At 34.2% G+C, this 20,818-nt stretch overlaps 4 protein-coding genes across 11 annotated transcripts; 2 read left to right on the top strand and 2 right to left on the bottom strand.

The window, feature by feature from the left end:
* Positions 1-387: 387 nt before the first annotated feature.
* Positions 388-4,243, bottom strand: LOC140970348 (elongation factor 1-gamma 2-like). Of its 4 annotated transcripts, none has more exons than XM_073432018.1 (8): positions 4,220-4,243; positions 4,011-4,063; positions 3,104-3,253; positions 2,961-3,021; positions 2,829-2,881; positions 2,603-2,704; positions 1,984-2,491; positions 388-1,175 (listed from the first exon to the last, which is right to left on the bottom strand). In XM_073432018.1, the coding sequence occupies exons 2-8, from the start codon at positions 4,017-4,019 to the stop codon at positions 796-798; spliced, it is 1,263 nt and encodes a 420-aa protein (XP_073288119.1). In that variant the 5' UTR covers positions 4,020-4,063; positions 4,220-4,243; the 3' UTR covers positions 388-795. The 4 variants fall into 4 exon arrangements, with proteins under 4 accessions (XP_073288119.1, XP_073288121.1, XP_073288120.1 ...); XM_073432020.1 differs by having other exon boundaries at positions 4,011-4,148; positions 4,220-4,241; XM_073432019.1 differs by lacking the exon at positions 4,220-4,243 and having other exon boundaries at positions 4,011-4,202.
* A 1,341-nt stretch (positions 4,244-5,584) lies between these two features.
* LOC140970425 (probable polygalacturonase At1g80170) lies at positions 5,585-8,741 on the top strand. Its single transcript, XM_073432184.1, has 9 exons — positions 5,585-6,217; positions 6,347-6,478; positions 6,613-6,783; positions 6,889-6,909; positions 7,027-7,234; positions 7,361-7,442; positions 7,596-7,704; positions 7,940-8,056; positions 8,178-8,741. The coding sequence occupies exons 1-9, from the start codon at positions 5,969-5,971 to the stop codon at positions 8,490-8,492; spliced, it is 1,404 nt and encodes a 467-aa protein (XP_073288285.1). The 5' UTR covers positions 5,585-5,968; the 3' UTR covers positions 8,493-8,741.
* LOC140970426 (uncharacterized) lies at positions 7,681-12,103 on the bottom strand. Of its 3 annotated transcripts, XR_012174134.1 has the most exons (7): positions 11,858-12,103; positions 10,861-11,060; positions 10,253-10,354; positions 9,398-9,449; positions 9,042-9,313; positions 8,311-8,400; positions 7,681-7,719 (listed from the first exon to the last, which is right to left on the bottom strand). XR_012174134.1 is itself a non-coding variant. In XM_073432185.1 (5 exons), exons 1-5 carry the CDS (start codon positions 11,946-11,948, stop codon positions 9,201-9,203), a joined length of 558 nt encoding a protein of 185 aa, XP_073288286.1. In that variant the 5' UTR covers positions 11,949-12,103; the 3' UTR covers positions 8,984-9,200. The 3 variants fall into 3 exon arrangements, 1 of the variants encoding a protein (XP_073288286.1); XR_012174133.1 differs by lacking the exon at positions 7,681-7,719 and having other exon boundaries at positions 8,312-8,403; XM_073432185.1 differs by lacking the exons at positions 7,681-7,719; positions 8,311-8,400 and having other exon boundaries at positions 8,984-9,313.
* Positions 12,104-13,104: 1,001 nt separating this feature from the next.
* Positions 13,105-20,128, top strand: LOC140970407 (uncharacterized). 3 transcript variants are annotated; one of them, XM_073432117.1, is made up of 7 exons: positions 13,105-13,370; positions 13,722-13,790; positions 14,402-14,518; positions 14,596-14,670; positions 17,431-17,565; positions 17,853-18,016; positions 19,639-20,128. In XM_073432117.1, exons 1-6 carry the CDS (start codon positions 13,194-13,196, stop codon positions 17,979-17,981), a joined length of 702 nt encoding a protein of 233 aa, XP_073288218.1. In that variant the 5' UTR covers positions 13,105-13,193; the 3' UTR covers positions 17,982-18,016; positions 19,639-20,128. The 3 variants fall into 3 exon arrangements, with proteins under 3 accessions (XP_073288218.1, XP_073288217.1, XP_073288216.1); XM_073432115.1 differs by having other exon boundaries at positions 13,109-13,370; positions 17,875-18,016; XM_073432116.1 differs by lacking the exon at positions 14,596-14,670 and having other exon boundaries at positions 13,106-13,370; positions 17,875-18,016.
* The last annotated feature ends 690 nt before the right edge of the window (positions 20,129-20,818 follow it).

The following is a 20,818-nucleotide window of genomic DNA, read 5'->3' as shown; positions in this document are numbered from 1 at the left end:
TTTTACGGAAAAATATTCTAAATTTCGGTTTATCTAATTAAATTAATATCAACTAAGTTGTGACATAAGACACGTTACATATCCACTGGTATACAACTAAATAAAGATGAAGATACGCATGGATTTTCGTGAGGTGCCGTCTTACCATAGCAGGATGACAAAGTGAAAAAAAAATATTCAATATAAAGCGATGTATAGAAATAGAAAATAACGATTAAAAAATTTAATCGATTGGAGTTTACGATATTGAACTTGAATTTAACGAGATGAGAGAAAGTGGAGCGTTCAGTGAGCATGGTAACAGAAACAATATAGGGGTTTCACGTTTAAACCACATAAAGATTTAACAAAGAAGAACATATTAAAAGGTACCACAAATTTTCAACATTTCCTTGTAAATTAAATCGTTCGTTCGTTTCAGGGGTAAAAGGCATGACTCGTACACAATGCATACACCACGAACCTTAAGAGATGAAAATTCAGCAGGTACGTCATCTTTGTCAAGATTACGCTAAAAAAGAGAACGCATATGCATATCTATCTATATATATATATATGTATGCATCCATGATTAAGCCAAAACCAAGGATAGTAATACGAAGAGAAATCAAGCAACGAAGAGGACGATATGGTGAGAAACAAAGTCCAACTCGATATTAACCCAAAATTGTAACTCACACCTGAAAAATTCGAATGATACATTTGTGTTGAAGCCAAGTGACCATAATTTTAAAATGGGAAGAAGAAAATCAAGATAAGACTACAACTTCAGATTACAACTCCCACACAAGTTTCTCACTTGAAGCACTTCGCATCCAACAGAGGCTCGCCTTCAAAAGGTTCGGCATCTTCAATCATCTGACTCACACGTTCCTTTTGAGCTTCATCGTTTATATCCACCTTAGTCCACTCGTATAGTTCCATATCATAACACTCATCCAGAACAAACTGAGGAATTTCTGTACCACGGAAAAGCCAAAGACCCTTCACCTTGAATGGGCCCCCGGATCCAATGATCAACATCTTCCCAAATGCGTACTTGCGAGCCAAATCCATTCGCTGAAGAAAACCGCTCACCTTGTTCAAAGTAACAAAGGAGACTGTGTTTTCATCATTGTATTTGTAGTCACAGAACCAAAGAGAGTATCCCTCTGGATCATACATGTCCCAAAACCCTGCAGACCATGAAAAACATGAGCCCACAATGCCAAAGGATTTCACAGCTGCAAACTATTGTAAGCACAGTGCTCAAGGTTGCAGATCGGAGGCAAATTTATACATTTGACAGTTAGTATTGGGATTTTGGAGGATGCCTTAATCTCAATAATGATTAGTATTGGGAGGCACACTAATTATTGTCGCCATAACAAAGTTCACAGGCAACCACTGAACAGTCAGTGAAGGATTCATGTCATCATATTATCACCAAGAGACTGTCGATAACAAGGCAAAAATTTACCAGAAATTCCAATGGACTGATGGAGTACATGGGAATTCATAAACTGTTAAATTCAAACTAACAGGTATTCCTAAAAAGGATGCAAAGATGTTATATTCCCAATATCAATAAAGGAATAACAACTTCCTTTCATACTCCTGTTGATTTTACAATTCAAATTTTTTCCAGCGGAGGAGGGGAGCCTACTATCTAAGGCAGCTACATGTTATCAATGAACTGGAGACTACGGTCATCATAGTTGGCTGTCAGCAACTCAAAAATCATAACAAGATAACATAGAAGGTTATATTTTCGGCTAAAACTGAGAACACAAAGAAATATGCAGCCCATCAGAAAGTTTACACACAGCATGCAAGCATAAATTGATGATTTCAGAGCTGAATAATCAATTATCCAGCAAAAGAAAAAACACTGAATGGCAGAGACACACGAAGAGCAAGAAATATGGCAGATTTGTCCATTTCCACAAAAAAGATAGATATTTTATCAATTATCAAAAGATAAAAAAGGCTAAGAGAAATTACCTTGGATGGCAACCTCACGAAAGTTAGTCTTCGTGTTTGAGTAAAGCCTCTTCCAATCATCCAGTATCATCTTACTTGGAGGCAAAAGATCCAAAGGATTCTTTGGTTTTGGCTTCGGTGCTTCTTCATCCTCAGTTACTTCTTTAAGCTTCACTTCCTCTTTCTTAATCTCCTTCTTTGGTTCCTCCTTTGCCTTGGGTTTTGCAGGTTCCTTTGGCTGTGAAGGCTTTTTGGATGCAACCGGTGGAATAGATTCCGCTTGTTTCACATCATCCAAAACCTTCTTAAAATTTGGTTGATTAACCAAGGTCCAAAAGTACCGTTCGACATGTGGGAATTCTGAGGTAAAGCTCTTGGTCATGATCAACTTAAATCCCAAAAACAGATTACATATCACAGCAATGTCAGCCAGTGTGACACCATGCCCAACCAAGTAGGTATTAGAGGCGAGATGGGTGTTCAGAGCTCCCATAGCTCTTTTCAATGCTGCAACTGCAATATCCTCCGACTGTGAAGCAAAGCAATGAGATTAATAAAATGACTGTAGTAGAGCTGGAGGGGAGGAAAAACAACATAAAGAAATAATATTTAAATGTGAAATGAAGTGAGCTCAACTTACAGGTGGAATATACTGTACAAAACCAAGTCTCGGGTACAACCAGCGTCCAATATTCACGTCAATCTCAGTAGCAGCAAAATCCATCCACTGCTCAATGAGGCCCTACCAAATCCAAAAGTAAAAATAAGAGATAAAAAGTGTGATCAAGACATTATAAAATCTTGTCAAATACTTAAATCTCACAACGTGAAATTTCTGTCTAAAAAACTATGTTCTTCTTCCTTACATAATCAATTAGAGAAGAGCCATACAAAGGATTATCGGGCTTCAAATGAGCAACTACAAAATTAAACTAATAAGCGCGTCATAGAAACCAAGGCAGTGTCAATGGATCAAAATTAGACGCAAATGGTGTCACCATAGCGAGCAATTGCGTTGCTTTCAAATATTGCTCCATCAGGTGTTTCAAGCACGGGAACCTAGAAAAGAACTTGAACATCAGAATCGCTGCTCATTTTAACACTTCAGGCATAAGGTAAAATAAACTTTCCCTTCACATACCTTTCCCATAGGATTCAACTTAAGATATTCGGAAGTCTTATTAGACACACCCATCTCAAAATCCTTTGCCAGTTCAACCTTCACACCAGTATATTCTGCCGCAATTAATGCCTTAAAGCCATTTTTGTTTGTCTTATTGGCATGCAAAACCTGAATGGAGGACCAAAAGAAGTTGATTAACTGAATCAAGTCCTAAAAAATACGCATCCATATACACTTAGGCTAAACTGCTAAAGAATAAGCTATTCAGTCAACTGACATGAGGGGATAAGACTTTGTACTTTGTCCTTCAAGGACCCATGCCACCCATTGTCAAAAGATTGATTATATGTGGTATATTAATTGTTTAAATTAATAAACTATCTGCTTTACCGAGAGGAACAATAAAGTGAGGAAGTAACATGCAAAGAAGTGTTACACTGCTACTATCACAGTTTTTGCTAGATAAATAATAAGGTGTGGATTAGCATGCACATGAGTTGCAATACTAGGGACTCAAACACCCACAAACTTAAACAAAGGGCATTAGGCCATAAGCCCAGGAATAGCCTCAAGCTTTAATGTCACCTTTACATTTTCTAGCGAAGCTGATGTAATCACAACACCCAGAAAAATAAAACGCTTTCCTCTTAAAAAAAACATGGATACCTAGAACCAAAATAAGGACGGAACCCATAACGAAGTTGAAACGCCACAATTAACAAAAATTTCAATTAAAATGTCGTGCAGATACACTTCATCATAATTTTTTTATGGAAAAAAGAGATGCATGCAAAATCAAGGTACCCAAACTCGCAACATATTGAATTCTGAAATAAACCAAAACTCGGGCACTCGTAAAAGAAATAAAAGATCTGCAACAAATGTCTATTAAAAAACACGGGAAAGAAACAAATAATCAACTCACCAGAGCCATGGATTAAACTGGATCAAATCTTCACTCTTTAAATCAGTAAAAATCTGAAAACACGGCAATTACAAATCTTTTCAATGATCAGAAAATTTCCCAGATGGTAAAGTCCCACAGGATTAAAGGGACGCAAAACTGTACAGAAAACGTAATAATATAACAGATTGAGAGGGTTTGGAGGCAGGAAGAAGAATGAAAAGGTTTACCAGTTGAGTGACAGAGAGCGCCNGAAATTATTGACATTTTCTTTAAAAAAAATTATTTGACATTTATATTTATACAAATGTCATCTCCAATATATGAAGGACTATCTTTATAAAATATTTTTAGGATATTCCTTATTGTTTATTTAAAAAAATATTTTAATTTATTAAATATTTATTAATATATCATATATTATAATAGTTTAAACAGATAGTATTATTTGGTTTATAAATTAATTAATATAAGATTACATGATTCTTAGGGATTTAATTAATTAATTAAAAATTAAATTCACATTTTTTTAAGAATTGTTTGTTTTAGATAAATAGCTCAATAATCATTTCTTAATGTTGAAATTATTGAAAGAGCTGTATTAAATAGCATTTAGTTTTTTTACATATTATTTTATAAATTAAATAAAATATTCGTTTTCAAAAAAACAAGGAATAATATACTAGGAAAGATTTAAAAAAAGATATTTTATTTAGCAAAAATAATAGTATGAAGCCATAATAAATAGAAGCAATATGTATTTTTCCTAATTTTTATCCATAATAAGACAAAAACTTGTGTGAAACGGGGCTCATGGGTTGTATTTTGTGAGGCGGATATTTTATTTGGGTCATCCATGAAAAAATATTATTTTTTATGCTAAGAGTTTTAATTTTTATTGTGAATATCGGTAGGGTTGACCCGTCTCACAGATAAAGATTCGTGAGACCGTTTCACAAGATACCTACTCCCATAGTAAATAGAAATAAAGTGGACATGTGTAACCACAGTTATTTACCAGAGTCTAGAGTGGCTTGATGTCTTGAATTTAACTTCTTTTACTTTAAAGATTTTGATTATTTAAGACATTGTTGTTATACAATGATTTATTCAATAATACTTTTACGCTCGTCCAATCTATCTTATAAATGATATCAAATTTCAGTTTTAATCATATATTTTTGTTTTTTTATGCAATTTTAATTTTTTTTTTGACATAACGTTGATATGGCAGTTGATGTGGTGCTGACGAGTGTAGTACCACATAAGTACTCTCAAATAAAAATGATTAAATCGGAAGATGTAATACTAAAACTAAAATTTGGTAATAGAGTACCAAAATGGTAAAACGGTAAAATTATATGAATTAAAAAACATAAAATTATAAGACTAAAAATATAATATTCCCGATATACACACGTGTGTATTACCACAAGTATATCGCATATGCGTGCATGTCCGTATCAAATGTTCTTGGGCCAAACGAAGTGGAATCATTATCAAACATGGTCTTGACGAACTTACGAAGAAAACATAAAATATTGGTAAAAGTATGTATTTTTCCTGTACTATATTTCAAAGACTTGCCCTTTCCAAGATGTAGGCCATCTCTCCAAACATTTAAAATAACCTTGCACCATGTTTGGCCCATGCAAAAAACTGAAACTGGAGTATCGAGTCAGTATTTTTTTGGATCTAAAATTGTTTACATTGGCTCATGATATCGGTTTTGACTTGGGGAAAGTGAGATATAGTGGTGTGGGACACTAGTCTAAAGAGTGAAGCAAAGTTCTTAAACATTATATATTCGTACCCTTCAAGTGTAGGCATATGTAGAAAAAATGTAACACCTTCATGCCCTTTCAAGCCAAGCCATATTCCACTTTCAAAACTGAATCCATACTTATAAATTAATACCTCAATGTTGTTATGTTTGATTTATGCAAATCAACTGCATCTAATCAAGTGCCCTTAAAACAATGAACAATTTAACATTTATTTGCTTTCTTGTTTTGCTTATAGCGCCCATTAAAAGCGAAGACGGAGATTTTCCAAAGAAGTTTGAGATTTTCGATGATATAGAGGAATGGGAGGTGGAAGAAGATGGAGGTGACGATTTTGATGAGCTGTTGGAGTTTCCATCTTGGAGAAGTGGTCACGGGAACAAGGTTCTTGTTAATGTAGAAGCGTTTGGTGCGGTTGGGGATGGAGTATCGGATGATACTCAGGTGAAAATGTTGTGATTGTTCTTTCTTGATCACATGCATGCCACACATGTTCCTCAAGAGTACATAATGAGAAAATATTTCGTCTAGTTTATTTATTATTTTAAAATAGTTGCTGATGTATAATATCAGGCCTTTGTAAATGCTTGGAAGCAAGCTTGTTCTTCACAAATACAATCAGTCTTTTTGGTTCCTGAAGGGAGACGCTATCTTGTCAATGCCACAAGATTTAGAGGGCCTTGTGCTCGTAAGATAGTAATCCAGGTATACTTTATGCATATCCCATTTAGATAGATATTCATATCATTAATTAGTTCAACACCTTGGAGGAAAGATGAACAAGATTATATAAATTTTGAAGTCTATCAACATGTTCTACACATCAAATGCGTGTGCAGATTGAAGGAACTATTGTAGCACCAAATGAGCCAAAGAACTGGGATCCAAAGAACCCGAGAATGTGGCTTAATTTCTATCATATAAGCAAGGCCATTTTCCAAGGAAATGGAGTTATTGATGGATCAGGCAGCAAATGGTGGGCAGAATCTTGCAAAAAGAACAAGTCCAACGTAAATCTTAAACAAAATAGCGTAGTCATAGTTTATCATAAGTGAAAAGACACTGTTACTAATTGTTGATGTTTTTACTTATCTTGTATCATCTTTCTCCCTCAGCCATGCAAAGGAGCACCAACGGTGAGGTTCTACTCAATTTATAATATGTCCACATATCATGCCAAACTTCTCTAATTGTAAGATAAATGCGCGAAAAGGAGAAACTAGGTATGAAATTTTGCTTAAATGCTGCTGCAGGCTTTAACTATAGATTCAAGCTCCGCTGTAAGAGTCAAAGGACTCACCATACAGAATAGCCAACAGATGAACTTCGTGATTTCACATTCTAAGTCAATCCGTGTGACTGGCGTGGAAGTTTCATCTCCAGAAGATAGCCCCAATACCGATGGAATCCATATCACTGGATCCACCAATGTTGTTGTGCAGAACTGCAAAATCAGAACAGGTTCTATATTTTTACTAGTAACATATATTCAATTGTTTGACTTCTTAGACTGGCGTACAAGATGTACTCTTGGAGGAAATTTAACATAAACAATCAAACATTATGAAATTGTATGTTGAAATATAGGTGACGATTGCATCTCAATCGTTAATGCTAGCTCCGGTATCAAGATGAAGAATATATATTGTGGACCTGGTCATGGGATTAGGTAATCTATATAGGTAGTATATACATATCAAATTGTCGTCAGAGTAAGACCATTCTGCTATTGAAATCAGAATTTTAAAGCCAAGAATTCAAAATACCAAGATTTATTCAAATTTGTTGAATGAATACTTACATTTTCGTTCCCTCATCACAGTATTGGTAGTCTTGGGAAAGACAACTCCACGGGTATAGTCGAACGGGTTGTACTGGATAATGCATTCATTCGAGGTACAACAAATGGCCTTAGGATCAAGACTTGGCAGGTGAACTCTCATGCTCTTAAATATAGCCAAAGCAAAAAAACTAAAGATTCAGCAGAGAAGTTACATGTCCCCCTAAATAGAAGTATGATAAATGCGAACATCTTTATCCCCAAAGCAGTTAAAAATACAAAGTTCATTTGAGGTCGTACATTTCTTTACTTCACTAGAGATTCTCTGCATAATCTTGGTATGTTGGTTCAGTTGATTATGAAAATGAAAAGTCTTGGTTTCGTAGGGAGGTTCTGGTTATGTGCGATCCATACGTTATCAAAATGTGAGGATGGATAATGTCTCCAATCCAATTATCATAGACCAATTCTATTGTGATTCACCAACTACTTGTCAAAATCAGGTAAAGCAATAAAAACACATCCCATTTCACATCAACTCTATAATGTATCAATTTATTTACTCTCAAGTCTTTCACTAAGACAACAATAATGTTTAAGCTTGTTTTTACTTCATAATGTTAGACATCAGCAGTGGAAATAAGCCAAATTATGTACCGGAATATTACGGGGACTTCAAAAACCAAAAAGGCAATGAAATTTGCATGCAGTGACACAGTCCCCTGCACCCACATAATTCTAAACAACATCAACTTACAGAGTATGGATGGAAATGTGGAAACCTACTGCAACTCCGCTGCAGGCTTTGGTTACGGATATGTTCAGCCTTCAGCAGAATGCCTATCATCTTCTGACAAGGACACAACTCTCGTTCAGGAAAAAGACACTAACAGCTACCACCAAAATAGCAGAGAAAATATCGTCCATACAGAATTATGAGCACACATTATGATATCATTGATCAATTATACGTAGAGTAAGATATACTGCTTGGAAGCCACTTGGACTTCCGGATTCCTACTAAAGCTTTAGCGATATGCTCAATAGATATTTAAAAATATTACGTTATATAGTTTCCATCTCGAGAAGGATATGCGAGTTTCCACAGTTATACATATTCTGAAGTACATCAAAAGTTTCATGTAACATTATAAATTATAATAGAATGAGATTGATCATTTGCCATAAGATTATATTCTATTAAAAGAAACAGACTCTCCGCCAGTGTTAGTTCAGTCCACTCGTGCCACAAAAATGAAATGGTATTAAGTCTGTGTCTTCCTTTTCAATTCAAAACTACTACTAATCACGCCCTCTCAGACAATGGATAACAAGAATAAAAACTCCGTTCTTTTCCAGAACCAGCAAGAAAAAAATTTAAGTTGCAGCCATTGGCAGATAAACGATTGCATAACTCCTAGCCACCAGGGAGCAACATTACACTCATTTGGATCTTAGTTTCAGAAAGAGGCCAACAATGCTGCGTACATGTTTACATATGAAGTAAAGGCAAGAGATAAGAATCCTAAGTAGGCTATCAATCCCTTTTCAGTTCAGTGCAAGCCAGTAAGGCTGTAAATTTTGACCCAAAAAAAGAAAGCTTGTGCTTTCTTTCTTCTGGATGTTCTCTGAAACATCCACCTCAATTTATGAACCTCCATGCCGAGAAAGGAGAACAGCTCGATACAGGGCAGCAACATGCAGGAAGCACATGAGTATGATAATCAAATCATCCAGAAAGCCAATTATACCTAGCAGTCCTATGAGAAAGATGGAAAAAGTTAAGACCAAAAAGTAGATAACAATACCCAATTAAGAATAATGGAACATTGATAGAGTAGCACCTTCAGGAATAATGTCCACTGGGCTGAGGACATATATAGCACTAGAAACCATCTGCGTAGCAGAAATTTAGAAATATCAATCTAAAACCAGTAGTGTTAGGTTTAATAAGTGATGCCGATTAATCTACATGAGGTAATTAAAAACCAGAGAAAGCTGGAAATTTTTTATTCAGATGGCATTACTGAAGCTACCACTGCATGAAATAGAATGTGGTGGGAAAAACTCAAAGGAGGATTGAGGAATACAATTTTGTTCAGAATTCCAAAAAATTGGGTAGATTATGAAAGTGCACAAATAAAATAACATAACCATATTACCATAACGCTCTCTTGACCTGACTCTGTAAGTAACAGCATATAAGAAGGCATACAATATTTCATGGGATATATTTCACGTCATCCATTTATTTGCCAAATGATTAACTAACAATTCAGTCATGGACAAGGATTGTGAGAGGAACTATCTTCTTCCGTAAACAGAGAGCCATCTGGTATAGACTGAAGTTATAATTCTCAATGAAAACAAGAGGTGATTTCTGGAATTCACAATCATTTTCTTCGAGAAAACGTTTATTCATGATCCCATTTTACCCGTGTTATAGTTTAAAATACTTCATATTAATGCTCATACAACATTTCAGCATCGTAGCAAATCATAATTTTAGCTTTGAAAATACTTTCCAGAAATCAATGGCTTGACAATCAAGGAACATTGAAAGTCATGCGGCATTGGCAACATGCACGACAATAGCATCTATTCGGAAGCTTAACACAAGTTCCTGCAACATATAGCACATTATAACAGAAGATCATGATCTTTTGTAGCATCAGAGGCAGAGGGAAGGATAACTTAACTGCCAAGTAAACACGTGCCCTGATAACAAATGGAAGTGTTCTTTGTGGATCTCTAATATCTCGTAACAGTCTCCTGAGAAGAAAGGGTAGGTCTTGCATTCTCTGAAAAAAAGAACGATTTCGTGATCGATCAGTTCAAAAAAAAATCCTGAACAGTTTCAAAAAAAGAACGATTTCGTGTCATCTGTCAATTCAAAAAAAATCGTTGTCAGTTTCAAGGAATCGCAACCATAAGGGGGTATTAGAAGAAGAACCAAATGTAAATCGGGGAATGTGTTGCATATATTCCATGTACTCTTCAAATTTTGTCCTAAAAAAATACTCCATGTATATAATAATATAATGATCCCATCTTTCCTGTGTACAAGAATCAAGCAGATACAAACTCATGTGAAAGCCTCTGCACGTGTGGATGAAATTATTTAAAAAGATTACCAGAGTATTTTATCAACAGGAAAAAATAAAGGATTGTCAGAGTAGGCGCACTCATGCATAATAGATAACGACAAAGTAACAAGTAAACTCTAACACGAACAGAAAGATACAGATATTATCATTAAAAAGCTCAACCATCAAATATTGTCAGGAATATAGGAGAAAATTACAACCTGGATGAGACCATTTGACCTTTCACCATATAGACGGTTATATCTTTCAATTCTCTGCAAGATCTCTGCAGTACTGACCATGAGACATTGCCTTGATGATGCTTCACTGGGAACCAACAAGGTGATTTCACGTCGGCACAGGGGACACTTACAGGGGTGAAGAGCAGCTCCATGATCCCAAACTTGTAATATACAACTACCTAATATAGAAAACAACCGATTATATGTTACTAGCTTATCACTGGCATAAACTGTAACAGAAGGTAAAGAAAAAACATAGACCCCTGGCCTCAGATTTCAGCTGAATGGACTGGACGCAATGACAATTTCATACTCATGTCTCACATTAGTACTTTGAGGGTTCACTGGGCAATAAAGGATGGGGGCCTGAACCAAAGATCCAAATCCCATCACCCAAACAAAATATTTTGATTACGTACATTTAATTCTTATGCCAATAAAGCAAGAGGAAATTCAATTCCTATTTATGCACATCACAGATGGAATGGTGCAACGTCCTTAGTGATGCTTGTAAATCATAAAGTCGATCGTGCTGAGCAATAATCATAATTTCCAAACAATAATTCACTTCAGAATACTTCTTTCTTCCTATGCCAAAGGTTTCAAACCATTTATATTATGCAAGATTTACAACACAGTCGCATTCAAACCTAACCATAAGCAACCAACGAGTGTCTCAACGTTCTAGACCAACCGCTTCTTTTAACGAGACTTCATAAAACAACAAGTTTGATGTTGAATTCATAATATCTTTGTTTGCCAATATGGCAAATCATTTCGCCGTTTCCCTTACTTGCATTATGCTGCAACCTTGAAATCTATAATAACGTCAAGAAATTGGTAAATTCTACAACAGCAGACTCGCACATAGATATAATCCGAAATTAAAAGGGCCCATCAACCAGATAAAACGAAATCTTGGCATTCATGAGATGTGGAGATGTAATGTGGGTGAGCATGCAAAATAAGAACGCACCGCAGAACCAATGGGAGCAGTTGGCTTGGCAAGGGATATTGAAATTGGAGTGACATATCGAACACAAATCATTTTCCGGTGGCCTATCCATTTCTTTCCGGTGTCCGCAATACAGGAGTCACTAACCACGACGCATCGTGGGGAAAACTTAGCTGGCAAAATTTTCCGGATTTGGACTCACACGATTTCGTGGGGACTATATCGTGTGAATTCCGGGAATTCAGGGGCCCATTCAAGAATTTAATTTGTCCACCAAATGTTCCAGAGGATTCTAATTTGAATTTTTTTAATTATTTTTATATGTCCTAACTGGACTAGAGTAGTTTAATTTCATAAATTGTTTAGTGTTATCTATTCTATTTTATTAAAATTGAAGATATGATAAAAATTGTCAAAGACATCAAAATATGTATTTTTATTTTTGCCTCTCTATTATGGACAAATTCACCAAAATTATTTTCTATCAAAATAGCAGTGTAATCTTTCACTATTTTTTATAATTATATTTTGATTCTCATTTAAATATAAATCAACTGAATTATAAAAATATTATACAAGCACACAACGCGTGCATCGGAATACTAGTTTTAACTAAGTATTTCACGTGTTATTCATATAATTAATTATTAAAATTAATAAATATAAATTTCGTGGGTCGAATATCTTATTTGAGTCATCCATGAAAAAAAATTACTTTTTATGCTAAGAGTATTACTTTTTACTGTGAATATCAATAGGGTTGACCCGTCTCACAAATAATGATTCATGAGATCGTCTTACAAGAGACCTACTCAATTTATAATCGTACCGAGAAAGATGTTAAATGTGTGAAAATTTTAAAGTTTTACTATTCACACAAAATTTTAAAATTTAGAATTAAATTAATAAAAAAAACACTCTTTATTTTTTTATCTATGCTTCTATTATTAAGTATGAGACCCTTAAAATAATTAACTTAGAAGATACCAAAATATTGAATTTACAATTACCCTTCTTACCCTACTAAAAACCACATCAAATGACTCAATATTTTACAAAGAAAAAATCTAAAAAAAACTTTCATTTTAAATTGAAAATAATTTTGTGTTAATTGTTCAGTATTATTTGATCAAATTAAAAATAATAATAACACATACAATACGTGTGCATCTTTTACTGATATTTTTTAAAAAAAGCTCGGTCTCTTTTTCTAAATATAATTTGTAGCGAGGATGAAAGTGGAATTTTATATTTCCAGTTTTGTAACCGTTAAAGATTGCATTTAAGTTGAGAATCCAGTGGGATTACGTTTACCCCACAAGCCTAGAAATCCAGAAGGATTAACGTATAATCCAATATGATTCCCATAATCTCCAGACCAGGAGCATTTAATTCTCCTGTAATCTCACCCATATATATCAGCAATCCCCTCTCCTCTATTTACCCCAAAATCCGAGTGAATTTCACTCGGCAGAGCCGCAGGATTCAAGCATCCTCTTTGGTGCTCCCGCTCCTCCCCTTCCCAATCCAACAGGTTTTAATGCGAAGGCTGAGTTTGTGATGATTCTGACGCGAGAATTCTTGGTTATTTAGTGTAAAAGAAAGATGGCTACGTTTCTTTGGTGTGAAAATCCATTTAGTTTTGTGGGTTGTAGTATGTTGCTCATTCACACTTCATCATAGACGATTAATGTATTGAATTTATTCGCTTTTGTTTACATGTTTATTCAGCATAATAATGGATTTACACGAAATCCTATGTTAGGCAACGCACGCATCTGTTGTTTTCCTCAACCATCACTTATCTGGGACCAAATGAATGACCTTTTTCGTTTCGTTACTATGTTTTTTTTAAATATATATATGTTTGTTTTCCTTTGTATAGGTGCTTGTTCCTTCTGAAGCTAAAACCATACATCTTTATGAAGCAAGGTATCTAGCGCTGCTAGAGGAGGTAGAAAAAATTTCCTAACTTACCTTATTGGAATTGCACATAATTTTGTTGTCTCTCGGCACGGACCTAGAACTTAGACGAAGGAAAACTCTCTTGAGGAGTTGAACTCAAGCTTCAATGCTTGTTATCTCCCCACCTAATGAGTTCAATACGCTGACTGTTATCAGTGGTGGAACAAGAATAATTAGTTCACCTTGCATTATTTGATTTCGACACTAGCTTATAGTTCTTGATTTTTATTTTACGTAATTCAAACAACCTTGCAGAGAGTTTAAAAGATTTTTTACGAACCAATCAATTGCCAAAATTTTAATAGGTAAAATCTCTCTTGGAAATCGAAGCATGATACCAATTTGTTTTGTGTCAAAGATTTTCAGCTACAATTCTACAGAGTACTGCTAAGTCTAATAGTCCTTTTTATCTTTCAATACATGCATTTTTATTAAAAAAGAGAAAATATAACCTGAATTTTTTCATTGATTTTTAGAAAATCTTTACCCCCTTACCTGCAACATTTTTAGTGATGCATTTATTTTCTCTCTTGTTTGTGTAGAATTGACCTATTTTCCGATTTTCGTGATATTTTTATCATGTTATATACATTGTTGCAGTCTTTGCTAAAGAACGATGTATTTGTGCACTTCGTGTTGGATCCAATTGTTTTTGGTGGCACATCAATAGAAGGATCGTTTGCTGCTAGATATGGTTGTCTGGTCTTCATAGAGAAAGTAAGCTTCTCTGCCTTCCAGTTTGTATCTTAGTATTAAGTTATCACTTAGCTGATATTCTCTTATTTGCATCATAGGTTGAACAACTCCAAATTGGAGCCTTAGTCTCGATAAGGGGTGTAGGCCGTGTAAAAATAGTTGGTTTTAAACAAGTAAGCCATCATTTCCCATTCTTAAATATGTTTCATGATAATTCGAGTTCTTAAGTAGCTTCTAAAATATTTTCTTCTGTAAACACTGATTTGGGTCTTTGAAATCCATTGATGGTCATGTTGTGTTTTTCCATGCTCAAGTATAACTTTTGCGATCAAGTAAAAATTATGGTCTGAGTTTGCAAGAAGACAAGGTCTTGCAGTTCTTTCAACCCTTGAAAGTTTGAAAACTAAAATTTTGAAGGTAAAGTTGATATTGCTTTGCTTTGTTAAGCTATAAAGTTTTGGCAGTTGGGATTCCTGTATGACAAAAGTCACCCTCATTGTGTTATTCCTTCTGAGCAGTGTTTGCTTATGGATAAGATTCCTAGAAATAGGTACTAAGGATTCTTATCCTAACTTTTTGCAGAGAGCGTGAGGTGACGTGTTGTGGGTGGTTTCTTGTGGGATTACTGATTTTCTCGATAGAACTGAAAATTGTCAACATAATATGTCGAGAATAAGAATTTTTTACGCACAAAAAAATTATAATTACAAATAAACATAAAATCAATCAGACAGAGCATCTTCCTTCGCATCCTTATTTTCAGTGACAACTGACAAAGTCATCCTCTTGATTAATGTGTGATGCAAAGAAAGCAAATATCATTAGTGTGTAGAGAGTGAAGTCTAGAAAATTGTGTGTTGATATACTTGATTGCAAAACTTTTACCGGAAAAATCAGTTCTCAATATCAAGTGTCAATTCAAAAAATTTCACATCGTTATCTAGTTGATCATCTCTTGGTGCTTTGGTGTTGATGATCAAAAAAATTATTATGGCCAATCATCAAAAGTTTGGTGTAAACATGATATATTGATTTTATATGCAATGGATTAAACTCTCGTACAAGTTTATGTACAAGCACAACTTCACATTATGTGTTGGGGACTACACTTAATAGTCTCAAAATTAATTTTAATCTGTCATCTATTTAAGTGAAGACGTCATATAATTACAATTCCATGACATAAATATGTGTTTCTTGTTTAACCATGTTGCCATGCATCTATTAATCATTTTACCGTAATAACTTAGATTAAACCACGTGTAATCAATTAATTATCATTCGTGCATTTATACTCCTATGTCAGATAAGCTTGAATATCCTTCAAAATTGTTTTGTAATTTAATGAATATTACCATGGTTCGATCAAAGATAAGGTATGAGTTAATTGCTGATGAACGAGCCCGACGTGAAACGTTCAGGAAAAGGAAGCTGGGTTTATTTAAAAAACTAAATGAGTTGAAAACATTGTGCAATATTGAAGCTTGCGCAATTTTCTACCATGGAGATGAGACTCAACCCGAAACTTGGCATTCCCTTGATGAAGCAACCCGTGTAGCTCAGAAGTTCAAATATTTACCTTCTTCTTTACAAACAACCAACATGGTAAATCAAGAAGGGTTTCTTACGCAAAACTTGGTTAGGTTGGAGAAAATTTTGGCCAACGAGAATAAGAAAATCGAGTCCTTCGAAAAGGAACTACTCTTAGCCAGGTGCTTGAACAATGCTGAGTTGGATGTGGCCAATTCAGACGATTTGCGTGAGATGCTTTGCCTATTGGATTGGAAGATTCAAATGGTTACTCATGAGATTTCTAATATTGAGACGTCTGATTCTACCATGGTTGCGGGTGGTGTAAAAGCATCTAGGCCCGAGAGTCGTGATAGAAAATTAAAGCAACCTATCTGAAGATTCATTTTTAAAATCATATATTTATTGTATGATATTTTTGCTTTAAAACTTTTTTTATTCTCTTCAAGAGAGTTTTTTTATCATGACCTAAGTTGGCTTATTGGTTCTTTTATTTTATTTTTACCATTTTGAATTTTATTAGGAATTTTCGATGCCGTAGCCAAGATTTTTTTGAATGCGTGCTATTGTTCGTAATAANTTTTTTTTTTTTTTTTTTTTTTTTTGCATTCATCTACTTGATTTTATTGTAATTATCATTCTTGGATTCCCTTAGATCTAAGAAGAGCTATATATCTTTAGCAGTTAAAATCATCAATCACAGGTTACTCTAGGATAATTATTCTTGTTTTAGGTCAATGATTTATTTCAATTGTTTTGTGTGGTGGCTGACCAACCATCTCTTGATTAAATTAAAAATTGCAGAAAGATGGACTCATTTTAGACCTAGACATTCTCCTGAGAATCTGTGGTTTTGTTATCATTTTGTTAATATACATTTTTTCAATCACATTTTAACAAAATTTCATTGTTATGAACCACTTTAATTATTCCATATCTATTGTTGTTTTATTATTTATAAATTTTATGTTTTTTGTAACTAAACTAGAAAAAAATATGTGCATTGTTTGGGTGAAAATTAACTACCTAATTGAATTAATTTTCTGTCAAATTTTTTATAATTATATTTCAACGTTATTATGAAGTTATAGTTGTACATGTGCATAACACAATATTTTTTGTTATATGAGACATATATTACATATTTTAAAGCATATGTTGCAAGCTTCACCTCATTGGTTTGATCAATTGCCCTCGATTTCTTTTCTTGCCATGCTCGTAACAGTTCATGAATCTGCTATGGAGGGTTACATTATTTTCTAAATGTTGATAACTTTATTGGTTTAGTGAAATTTCTGAGAGTGAAGAGTAGCATTTCTAAATGTTGACAACATTATTTCTGAAGCATTTCTTTTTGTGCAGTTTCCTGAGTTATTTATTGCTTACTTTTAAATGATGTGCAGCTACAACCTTACTTGACTGGTGAAGTGATACCATTTATTGACAATTTTTCATCCAAAACGACTGAAATAAGCTCCAAAGTTTTGGAATTGAAGGATGCTCTTTCCACTTTGAATAGCTTAGAGATAAAGTTGAAGGTCGTCTCTTTCCCTCCTACCCCCCTAATATTTATGTCAGTTCTCACATTCCCGTCCTTTATATGGAATGATGGCAAATAGCTGACTAGAAATCAGAAGGAAGTGGGCTTTGGTCTAACTCATTTTTTTACACACCTCAAAATAATAACTTCTGATAAATACTCGTTTAATTAATTTGGAAAGAAATATTTTGTTTTTAGAGTGGCTTCTAATGGAAACATTACAAACTGGAGGACAACATCTTAGACATGAACAATTAATTGACGGAAATAACTAACCCCTAACAGGTTATGGATCTATTGGTAGCAGGCTCCTCAGGAAGCTCTGTTGCAGACTCAAAGTACAAATTCTCTTCTCTGGGCCGAAAAGAACCTAAACTTGAGTTCCACACAAAATTTCATTCCACTCATAACTGAGCGTCTTTCCTTTGTGGGATTTCAACCCGTTTCAGGTATGATTATGTGACCTTATTTAAATTCCAACAATGTAGCTTTGCTCCTAAGTATTTTACAATGTTCCCTAATAAATAACATATCCAAAATTACATTAGATCTATTTGATCTAAAACCTTCTTTTAAGGAGATACAAATGAATTACTAAACTGTTTCGGGAATGTTTTTTCCCTTTGGTGGGGTACTGGGGTTTAAATGGTTTCCCCTTTTGTATTTGGGGTGACTTCTCATCAAATGTTTGTTTGCCTCCTTGGTCAAAAGAACACCTCATTTGATATTTATAAAAATAGTTGGATAGAGATGTCCATATACTACTTCAACCACTAACAATTGCCTTTCAGCCACCATAGCGCACTCCCAGTTTTGTCATCTGTTGGGTGAAGATTTGAAAAATAAAAGAAATACATTCGTCCATTCCTTTTCCTCTCTATCTGAATAAAGGAAATTTTAATATTTTTAAAAAAATAAAAATTATTCAATATGTTGAAGCACTAACACCGTTACAACCCCACAATAGTTTTCGCACTAGCTTGTGTTGCATCATTTTGTCATCTTTAATTCACCTTACTGTTTAAGATGAATGCATGAAGCGCTGTCAGTAATATAGATGAGTGATTACCAAAGGAAATGAGTGGTGAAAAGTGGGCCCCATTTGAAACCAATCCGCACAGAGCTTTGCCAGAATTTTATGACGTACCTACTATGGCTAAAGTTGTTTGATATTGGAATTTTTAAGAGCAAAAGGGAGAAAAGGATTGTGTCGGAACCAGAAGTTGTGCAATAACCACGTGAAGTATGTGCTCTGGAAGAGTTCTAATGAAGTATCTTATTTGATGGAGTAACTGCATTCAAAAAAATAGTCATATAAGTTTCAGACTTTGTTCAAGCTTGAAGCAGATGATTCTTTTGCTTGAAGGGCGTGTTGAAAAATCAAATCAAATCAAATCAATATTGAATTCCAGCAAACCAAATCTTACTTTTAGGGATTGAGTTCGGGTCCGTAATTGTAGCCTAGATGTTATTGATGATATGCTTTTGGGATTAGTTTCTTCTTTGTGGTATTTTCTATTTTTCTCCTAATTTAATGGAAGAAATAAGCATGCAAATAATGTAGTGCTTGTCTAAATATCAATGAAAGAGACTGTCTTTTACATATTTTATAGTTACCATATGTATAGCTGTTGATGTGTATTTGATCCTCTAGGAAGGCTTAATGCATCCTTGGAATTGCAGCTCATGACTTGATCATCCATGTCAATTCCTTGGTCTACTTTTAAGATGGGAAACCCATTTTTTCATTTTTACCCTCAGACATCATATTTTTCCTTTTTCCCATTCTTCTGGTGCGGTTTATCTACGTTCACATGTTTTTTTAACCCTTTGCCAGTATACTCTTTCTAATTGCCATTTTTCTATATCATAATCAGTATATTGACATTCACCACTCAGGTCAAGAGATGAGAACTAAATTTATCTTTAAAGTCTTGAGAATAGCAATCTAGTAGTTATATAGAGCCGAACAGAGAAATTTATTCTACTAGTTTGAAATAAATATGAATTGGTTGGATGAAATCATGAAAGTATGGGTAATAAACTGAATGACTTTTCTTTGTGATGGCAGGAAATACTCAATCTGAAGTGCGAGCATTGCAGAATGCAAAGTTAAAAGCAATGGATACCAAAGATACCCTAGAAAGACTGGATATATCCATGGAATTTGTTAAAAATAATATCTCAATGGTTGCTGCTAAGCTTGCGATTCAATCTTTAGGGGTTCTATAAGGGATGTAAATTCGAAACATCCATCTCAGGCACATTTCGAAACATCCATCTCAGGCACATTGTCACATGCCATGTGTATTCCTTTTACACCATATTGTTGCCCGGGGAGAGGGGGGTTGGGAGCTAAAATTATGATCGGAGGAAATTCCAAATTTTAGTGCTAGATACTGGTTTTGAAAAATCAAAGTTCGAAAACTGTGATCTGAAATGCTCTTTGCTACCATCACGATTCTCTTATTCGTTAACCTTGAGATGTACGTTTTTTTATGACAGCATATTTTTACAGATTTATAGAAGATCAACATTCTATATGCCTTAATTTGAATTCAGTTCTTGGGCTCGAAATCACCCATATTTTTCTATTTGTTGGCTGGGAGATAGTAACAATTGGGGCAAATAGAGTGTACATTCTTTTGCATTGCAATTATTTGATTAGTTCGATTTTCATTAAAAATGATTCAGTAGGTTCAAAATTATATTTTATTCTCAATACAACTGGTCGATGCNTTTTTTTTTTTTTTTTTTTTTTTTTTTTTTTTTTTTTTTGTGAGCCACTTAAGTACCAGATCTTTCATCAAACTACCATTTGGATGAGATTTGTTGAACAATAATTTTAAAGAAGTCAAAAATTTTATTTTTGATTATCATTCTCAATTTCCCTTTAAAAAACTTGGAAAATGGAACCATAGTCAGAACAAAGAATGAACTTTTATTTTATAATAATAATAACCAACACTTATGTTCAACATAATGTGTATAATATGATATACGAATATTACACTTATTTATGCATATTATATTTATTTTCTAATATAAAATAATTGATTTAGTTTTATTTTTACAAAATAATGTATTTTAAATACTCAATCAAGTTTTAAAAAAAAATGGGACGAGTAGAAGTGAAAGATCGAGTCCAGATGAGCTAACTCCTATGAAACCATCCACCCTCTGGTTCATTTTTAGACGGTCAGTTGGAATCATGACCCTACGAACCCAAACGGTTCTCTCTTTCAAAACAT

Source organism: Primulina huaijiensis, unplaced genomic scaffold (assembly GCF_012295235.1).
Source record: "Primulina huaijiensis isolate GDHJ02 unplaced genomic scaffold, ASM1229523v2 scaffold5913, whole genome shotgun sequence".
In the NCBI taxonomy this organism is placed as follows: Eukaryota; Viridiplantae; Streptophyta; class Magnoliopsida; order Lamiales; family Gesneriaceae; genus Primulina; species Primulina huaijiensis.
This window is presented reverse-complemented; position numbering and strand designations above follow the sequence as displayed.

What these genes read in the sequence shown, in the direction of transcription:
- LOC140970426 (XM_073432185.1), bottom strand. Translation starts at nt 11,948, where the DNA reads ATGGATAGGCCACCGGAAAATGATTTGTGTTCGATATGTCACTCCAAT. An exon ending in GGTCAAATGGTCTCATCCAG is followed by an intron (nt 10,355 to 10,860) that starts GTTGTAATTTTC and finishes TCTTTTTTTCAG; the next exon opens with AGAATGCAAGACCTACCCTT. An exon ending in AGTGGACATTATTCCTGAAG is followed by an intron (nt 9,314 to 9,397) that starts GTGCTACTCTAT and finishes TCTTTCTCATAG; the next exon opens with GACTGCTAGGTATAATTGGC.
- LOC140970425 (XM_073432184.1), top strand. Translation starts at nt 5,969, where the DNA reads ATGAACAATTTAACATTTATTTGCTTTCTTGTTTTGCTTATAGCGCCC. An exon ending in GCAAAAAGAACAAGTCCAAC is followed by an intron (nt 6,784 to 6,888) that starts GTAAATCTTAAA and finishes TTTCTCCCTCAG; the next exon opens with CCATGCAAAGGAGCACCAAC. An exon ending in CAACTACTTGTCAAAATCAG is followed by an intron (nt 8,057 to 8,177) that starts GTAAAGCAATAA and finishes TCATAATGTTAG; the next exon opens with ACATCAGCAGTGGAAATAAG.
- LOC140970407 (XM_073432115.1), top strand. Translation starts at nt 13,194, where the DNA reads ATGATTCCCATAATCTCCAGACCAGGAGCATTTAATTCTCCTGTAATC. An exon ending in ATCTAGCGCTGCTAGAGGAG is followed by an intron (nt 13,791 to 14,401) that starts GTAGAAAAAATT and finishes ACATTGTTGCAG; the next exon opens with TCTTTGCTAAAGAACGATGT. An exon ending in GTCTGGTCTTCATAGAGAAA is followed by an intron (nt 14,519 to 14,595) that starts GTAAGCTTCTCT and finishes TTTGCATCATAG; the next exon opens with GTTGAACAACTCCAAATTGG.
- LOC140970348 (XM_073432018.1), bottom strand. An exon ending in AGTTGAATCCTATGGGAAAG is followed by an intron (nt 3,022 to 3,103) that starts GTATGTGAAGGG and finishes GTTCTTTTCTAG; the next exon opens with GTTCCCGTGCTTGAAACACC. An exon ending in CAACGCAATTGCTCGCTATG is followed by an intron (nt 2,882 to 2,960) that starts GTGACACCATTT and finishes TTAATTTTGTAG; the next exon opens with TTGCTCATTTGAAGCCCGAT.